We start from the raw sequence: 7,983 nt of genomic DNA on the forward strand, positions 1-7,983 counted from the left end.
TTGTTATACACCAAGTTCAAGTCGAGGCAAGTCGAGTCACGAGTTACTCATTTAACTAGGCTAGTCATGTTTTCGGGCTTGATTGATCAGAGCAGATTTTTTATTAACGCGAGTGAAACAGTGTAGTTATAGTGGCTGTACTATTTTCTTCCAACAGACAAAAAGAAAGAACTGTTGCGCTGCATGGTTTCACTAGGTTCATCAGTTCTTACATAATCACTAGTATTCTTGTCTTTTTACAGTATCCTTCTCTTCCTTTGTATTGCATCCAACCCTTCCAATCGTGCAGGAAGTAGTACACTCTAAACTAAAATTCTGAACTTACAAACAAGCATTGCTGATAATTTTACAAATTATATGTACATAAACTACATGTACGCAGCCAGCTCAAGCATCCAACACATCTCTGGCCTCATTGTGGTTCGCTTGATCAGGCTTTTTAGCATGTCCTTAACTTGAGCCTTGAGTCTTTTTTTTTCGAATCTGCCCCAGTTCTTGTTGCTGATAAACGTGAGCAGGGTAGGAGTAGGCAGGGTAAGACGGCATGGCGTTGTACTGATGGTACGCGGGGTACTGCATCGGCACCACCGCGTTCTGATGGTAGCCGCCGCCACCCTTGGAGTCTTTACCACCGCCATTGCCAGCTCCACCGTAGCTGTTTTGTTCTCCGCCGTATCCATAACCGTTCTTTTCTCCCCCGTACCCATAGACTTCTTTCCTCTTGTCATCGCCGGAAGACACACTGACGAGCTCGGCGCGGCCTAAGCTGCGCCGGAGCATCGTCGTCAGCCCGATCGTGTCGATGCCGTCGCCCACGATGATGATCTTGTCCCCCTCCATCGTGGCGGATGTCACACCTGCATAGGTTTCAGTCCAGCACCTCTCTGTAAGAACTCGCGAACAGAAGAAGATATGACAGTTGCTAGTCATGATGGCTGGCTTGTTCTGTGACATACCTGCCATGCCAACAGTGGCCTTGAAGGCCTTCCTCCTGTTCCTCTCGCCATCCAATGGTAACTTCAGAACAATCTTTTGCTGCGAGAAAGAGCAAAACATCTTCAGATCGACGCACAAAATCAAGCAACTAAACACTACTAGTCCAAGAGCACGACTAGTTAAATTGGTTACAGTTGAGCTTGATTAACAACCAACCTTCACCATCTTTTGCTTGGAAGGCAGTATTTTGAACGACCTCTAGTATTGTCTAGCTTGACAGGTTGGTGCTTGGAGAGTGGGCTTGTGCAATTTCACAATGCAAGATGAGCTACCTTCTTATCAGCAACAAGATGTTCTGTCCTATTTATAGGCAAGCAGAAAGGCCAGATACAGGGAGAGAGCGGGAGGGGAAGCAACGGAGAAGGCTCTAGAGAGATAAAGCAGGCAAATGGAACAAAATACTAATCAGGCCAATCAAACAGTGCATTGGCTACTCTATTTTGACAATGATTGACATGCCTGTAGGCACTGTGCCAAAGCCAAACACCCCCAGGTCACTATACAGCCGGCGCTGCTGTGTTCCTGGAAACTCAACATTGAACAAGCGGCTGGTAGGCCCTGGAAAACTAATGTTCCGAAAACCGCTCTTTTAGAACACCGAGTTTTGTTTTGTCCTCAAGACAATTTCTTTTATCATGAAACTCTGCATGCACGTAAAAGGATAAAAGCGTACACATTGCAAGAAGTCAGATTTTTAAAATTTGAACAATTTACTATATTCACCCAGCAGCGTATGCAACCGGGAGCCAAGACGCCACCACCCACGGAACCCCATTACTAGATCTCTATGTTCCTTTTAACTCTCACCGAGTAAGTCAAGTATAGAGAGAGAAGCTGAAAATATCACCCTCTCAGCTCTGCTGGCTTGCACTTTCGATTTGTCGTGTAGAGCTTATCGTAGAACGAGGGTCCTACGTGCCCTTGTTATTAGCTCATCATGGAACTATTTCTTGTTTTGTATCATTGTTGTAATTACTGGATCAACGAAAATTTGTTAGGAAAAAGTCATTTGATAAAAGAGACTAGTACAGTTTTCCTCCTGGCTCCTTGATTGCTCAGAGAAGTGTTTCATACATGTAGTGACAACTGACAAGTGTGTTGGGTGGTTGAGTGGCATGTTAAGTGCTATATTATTATGTCGTGATCTGGATCTTGTGTATGGATTTCTCTAGTTAGTGACAGGATTGTCCCCTGCCATGCAAGGAGATGAAAGAGATGTCCGTACGAAAAACTACATGTTGGTAGCGACGGTAGGGTCAATCCAGAGCGTTAGAGCCAAAGTTTTGGCGTAATTCTTTAATCGATCGACCATAGATCATACTTTTATTATCATATTTCTATGCTTGACAAGTCCGAAGGATTTACTGCAGAAGTTGAAAAATCAACAAGTTTACATCGTCCCAACCGGTTATGAGAAAACATGTTTTGAAAATATGATATAGTTCACGAGGCAGTCTAGTTATTCCTTGTCAAAATTCAGAAAACATGCAAAGAAAGACAAATTTAATAAAACATTAAAATTTAAGGTGACAAATTTAATAAAATACTATCTTTTTAAGGTGATGTATTCAAATTTAGTCACATATATACTTATAAGTGAAGCTCATGTTCTATTCTAAGCTACCAAAAACATAAAAATCATTGCACCATACACATAATTGCATAACTTGTTACTTCTATTCTGCTAAACAGGGCAACAACACCACACACATAGAGCACCTTGGCGTGTAGTGTGGCCAGATCTTATAGAAGCATTTTATTGTGCTGAATAATACAACAACATCCTCTCAGTAATATTTGTTTAAATATGAGAAAACATACTGATGTGATGGTTAATTCAAAATTAACATTGTCACTAGGTGATATGTTGTCGCCGTTCTTGTTTCCCTTTGCTGATGGTATCACGAGTGTCTCACCTCTTATTCGCTCACGACACACTTTTGTTCTTTAAGGCGAATGATGTCTAAGTGGAGCGAGCGAGGCATGCCATATACACCTATGCAACAGCTACATGCCAATTGATAAATCATGCTAAATGCTTGATTCTTTTCATCTCAGTGTTCATACACAATCAGAATTTCATTGATCATGTCGTCAAAATTAATTCTGCAGAGGTTGTCATCATTAAAGGAAGAAAATGAAAAATATTTTTTTTGAGAAAGAAGACCTTTTTTTCTTTTCTTTTACCCAACTACATAGAGAAGAAGAGTCGTCTAGAAGAAAATGAGCCCAAAGCCCAACCCTAGTTTTGTTACTCTCAATACTGGAGATGGATCCGGTTTCAGGAAAAGGCCCATGTAGAAGAGACAGATCCCCCACGGTTTCCACATCTCACCCGCACCACCGTCATCGCCGGATGGCGCGAGGAGCGGAAGTCGACCAGGAGCAGCAGCAGCAGCAGCCCTTGGTGGATCAGGTGAAGGAATATCAGGCGCGATCCAGGCAGGCCTGGGCAGCCTCATCCTTCCTCTCCTCCACCTCCACCTCCACCGCAAGCTCCAGTTCCTCATGGTAAGCAAGCCCCTATCCCTGACATGTGCATTTTCTTCTCAGATCTGGTCTGCAGGTCCTGAAGTCCATCTCCTTATCTGATCGATCCGGTGTTCAGTTTCCCCGGTTTAAGGTTAAATTAGCTTGGCCATATTGGGCGGAAACTCTCTTCTGTTTGGTAGGGCTTTACACTTCCACCCTTCATTTCTATCCAGTGTGGCATTGTTACCATTATCTTCTTCAACAACATCGCCAAATTGTTTATTTTCTTATGTGGCTAAACGAGATAACAATATCATCACTAGCCACTGCTATACATCAATAACCAATCAAATTCATCAAGGTTGAACTGAATCCCCAACAAGCCATAGTGGATCACCATTTAGTGTGAGTGCGACATTGATGGATACCAGCTTCTTTCCAAAAAAAAAAAATGCATGTGTAATATTGATTGCTTCTGTATTATCTGCATTTTTCCAACACATAAAAGTGCTGAAGATTGGTAAGATTTCTTCTTTTAGCATGCAATATTCAGGTCACATCTGTTCCCTAATCAAGTATCTGATGTTTGTTGGTGCAGGCTTGACGGTTTGCTCGTCATATGGGCGCTACTGTTACTTGCTTTACTGCTATTCACGTTTGTTGCTTTTTATTTCAAATTCGTAGGACTTGCTTTCCTGTTTGCATTTGGTGCTGCACTTCTTTATATATGCATGAGACTAAAGAGAAAGCACAAGAGAAGTAAACAAAGAGTGCTTCTTCCGTTGTCAATGTAACATACACCTGACTTCTGCAAATACTTCTGTCACAACTTCTGCAAATGCTTCTGTCACAACATGTAAAGTGTTCTCTTTAATTCGTGAATACATTGTACACTTACAGCATTGTTCATACACTATTTTTCACTTTGAGTATTTACATCTGTTAGTGAGCAATAAATAATTTTTATGTCGTAAAAAGTATAATTGATGATACCAATATCAAGAATATTAACCATTTTACATTTAATGGATTTCATCTGGGGTCATCTACTGGTTTAAGTTGGATACTTACTTGAACTGACTTCGGACTTGAACATAATGATTTTCTATTTTGATATGGTTGAAGACTAAGAAAGCTCGCTCTAGTCCCTTTTATGCATCATTTGAAGAATGGAATAAGAATAACATTCCCAAATATGTGGAGTTTCCAGCAAATGTGAAGTGTTCACTCTATGTTGCAACATACTTGTATCGAACCACTAGCAGTACAAGGAAAGCGATCAGTTACCCCAGTGGCTGCATTGAAGGGGAGTGTCATATACAGATTCATCGAGAAAATGAAGACATGATTCTTAACTATCAGTTACCCTACTGACAGTATAAGGCAAGCAATCAGTTAGCCTAGTAGCAATGTTTTGACCACTCAGCAAGAAGCTAGCATCCGGAAGTAGCAAATGCTACATTTTTCATACACATGCAGGTGAGTTTATGACCTACTGTATATTTTTGTATGCAGCCAGCCCGAATATTGAATGATGCAATTCTGAAGCAGCAAAAATAGACTATGCTATGAACTGATAATTTTGCTCTAAATCTGTCCATCTGTCACAGAAATTCATAGTATACTAAGATTTAGAGAAACAGCTGTATGTCCCTTGGCATGTCATAAGGGCACATAAATCAGCAACGAAGTACCAGTAGTTCTTTAGCACCAAAAGATGCTCAGACCAGCATTTTGTATTGAGCACAAGCTCGTCTCCATTTGCTCACACCAACAATCATGCACATATTTAGCGCACATTTTATATGTACCATGTGAAGCAGGACGAGATGACATAGCTTGTTGATCCTAGAGAAACCACGTGAACAGCCTGTATAAGCTGCTGTCAGTTCTGATAACAATATCATCTAAGCCCGCAATTTACAATTATTCACAACAGTAGATTAATGCAACACTTCATGCACAGCAAAGAATCGCCAGAACTTACTTTAAGTATCAATCACTGCTTTGTGTATCAAATTATGGAATGAAACGTTACTACCTCCAATGAGTAGCCACATATTCAGCTCAAGCTTGGTGATGTAACACCACTGAAACAGGGAACAAGTTGTGAAGCAGGCACACAGATGATAGAGTTGAAACACATAATCAGAAATCCTAGTGCATCCATACATCAAACAACGGGGATAGCCGACAATTACATTTCAACACTGCGGTTGATTAAACGATACTAGGATGTTCAACAACCATAAGGACGCGCAACACAGACAGTCTGCAGGTTCAACTTCACGACCACAAACTAGCACAACGACACGGGGACTTGCGATAAGTTGATAAGCTAGTGGCTAGATGGCCAGGCGACGGACCTCCTAGCTGCTATTGATCATCTCCTCTGGCGGCGGGTGCGTTGGTTGGCCTCGCTGACGGTGATGGTGCGGACGCCCAGATCCTGCCCATTCATGCCCTCGATGGCGTCGTTCATCGACTTGCTGTCCTTGAAGGCGACAAAGCCGAAGCCGCGGGATCTGCCAGTCTCCCGGTCGGTGACGATCTGAAAATTTTCATGACACCTATAGTTAGACATACTATGGAAATTACACTAATAATTACGGAAGTGGAACAGTGCTGATACTGGGTTTTGAGAATCCATACCATAGTTCTATCCTCAAACTAGGGTTTGTTTTGGGGGTAGTGGCCAAAATGGTTACCAATAGGGATATTGGTTCGATTTGAGAATTGAAAACGACGAGGCTAAGATCCCAAAAATCTTGGTATCCAAAGAAATGCCCCTAAGGGGCATTTCTTTTTTTTCAATTTAAGATTGAAGAAGGGACTCCGTGAAGGAATACCAAGACTTCCTAATTATCATACATTATCATACATCTTATTTTACCTACATACACTAAAGTAAGGACTACTTATTCAAGGGATAATCAGATTAAATAGGCCGACCATAAATTAATTTATGATTTGTGTTGTGGATCCATTTCTTCATTTGGAATCTGGGCTCTTCTATCTTCGACTTATTTTTTTTGCTTTATTCTTTATTTATTTCATTTCGATTTTTCCCTCTTCCTCTATCCTCTAGGTACAGCGTTTGCATCAATAGAGAACCTTTTCCTCTGTGTGAATCTATATTATTCCATTCCAATTTCTTCCCGACACTTTCCAAGAAAAATCCCGAATTGGATCCAAAATTGACGGGTTAATGTGAGCTTGGGCATTACTATCTTGGAGTTGGACAAATACGAAAAGGAAAAAGACAGGCGTTTCTACTGCATTGCATCATTTGCATGTCAAGTGGAACCATCTTATCTTTGATGACCAATCATTAGCTGTACCAGTAATAGGGGACAGGAAAAGGTATAAATTTGTTTGAGTGTTTGACCATGGTCCATGGGGGCAGCCAATATTTAACTGAGATCTTAGTCCTCGAAAAATCTGTGTTGGGGATAAGAGAACAGAGAGGTGGAGCATGTGCCCCACCACGCACAGATCCAAACTGAGAATGGTCCAGCCAAACTGAAACCTAAAGAAACCTAGAGAACGACGACGAGGGCACACGTACATATCCATCCACAATGTCACCAAAATTTTCCAGCAAAGAACAGATCGAGCATGAGCCACGATGGATCTGAACTATTAAAGATGAAACAAAAACAATGCGGCTAAGCTGGATCTAAACCTAGAAAGCAACGAGCAAACAAGCACAGATCCCATCCAAATCTAAAATACAGTGCTTAGCTAAAACTTGGCGGCCGCAAACAAAGGAAATACAAGAGCAGAAGCATCGTATCGAGCAGGCATCGACCGAAAACCCACTCACGTCGGCGTAGATCGGGTCGTAGTCGGCGAAGGCGTCCTTGAGTGAGCGCTCGTCGGCGCGCCAGGGGAGGTTGCTCACACGGACACGGTGCTCAGGCGACCCGTCGTCGTCGTTGTCCCACCACGGGCACGACATTGCCAAACCCTAACCACGAAGCGCACTACAAAGAGGAACGGATGGTTTTCTCTGGTCTGAATAGGAAAGGGGGCGCTTCGAGCGAGGGTGGTGTCCCATATGACAGTAGGAACAATGCGGGTCCATCTATACATGGGCATTCTTCGGGCCTGGCCCGGCCAGGCCGGGCTTCGGGCCTGTCCTAACAAAGACTGACGCAAAAACCCAGGCCCAGGCCCGGCCCGACCATCGGGCCTAACTTTTAGGCTCAAGCCCGACCCATCACTACAAAAGCCCGTCGGGCCAAGGGTCTCGGGCTGGGCCGCTTCCCTATTTCACACATTTTTCAGGCCCAGGCTCGATCCACAGACATGCTCGGGCTGGCCTAAGCTCGGAAAATTCGATCCGGGCCGGGCTTCCAATGGCCAGGTATGGGTCCATCCGGCTCTCACGTGTAAGGCCATCTCTAGCGGACCGACCCAAAATGCCGACCCATTTAGCCCATTTATGTCCATTTGGATCGGTCCGCGGACAGTTTGGTGGTGTTTGTCCGTTTTGGTTGGGTGGTGCGTCCA

General features: G+C 43.1%; 3 protein-coding genes across 3 annotated transcripts; 1 reads left to right on the forward strand and 2 right to left on the reverse strand.

Moving 5' to 3' along the window:
- Positions 1-450: 450 nt before the first annotated feature.
- LOC124656599 lies at positions 451-1,161 on the reverse strand. The gene is made up of 3 exons (XM_047195312.1): positions 1,153-1,161; positions 957-1,035; positions 451-857 (listed from the first exon to the last, which is right to left on the reverse strand). Exons 1-3 carry the CDS (start codon positions 1,159-1,161, stop codon positions 451-453), a joined length of 495 nt encoding a protein of 164 aa, XP_047051268.1.
- A 2,191-nt stretch (positions 1,162-3,352) lies between these two features.
- Positions 3,353-4,408, forward strand: LOC124656600. The gene is made up of 2 exons (XM_047195313.1): positions 3,353-3,507; positions 4,067-4,408. The coding sequence occupies exons 1-2, from the start codon at positions 3,353-3,355 to the stop codon at positions 4,260-4,262; spliced, it is 351 nt and encodes a 116-aa protein (XP_047051269.1). The 3' UTR covers positions 4,263-4,408.
- Positions 4,409-5,851: 1,443 nt separating this feature from the next.
- On the reverse strand, positions 5,852-7,429 carry LOC124651256 (glycine-rich RNA-binding protein 7-like). The gene is made up of 2 exons (XM_047190369.1): positions 7,295-7,429; positions 5,852-6,019 (listed from the first exon to the last, which is right to left on the reverse strand). The coding sequence occupies exons 1-2, from the start codon at positions 7,427-7,429 to the stop codon at positions 5,852-5,854; spliced, it is 303 nt and encodes a 100-aa protein (XP_047046325.1).
- Positions 7,430-7,983: the final 554 nt, after the last annotated feature.

This window comes from Lolium rigidum, chromosome 5 (assembly GCF_022539505.1).
Source record: "Lolium rigidum isolate FL_2022 chromosome 5, APGP_CSIRO_Lrig_0.1, whole genome shotgun sequence".
NCBI classification, from domain to species: domain Eukaryota; kingdom Viridiplantae; phylum Streptophyta; class Magnoliopsida; order Poales; family Poaceae; genus Lolium; species Lolium rigidum.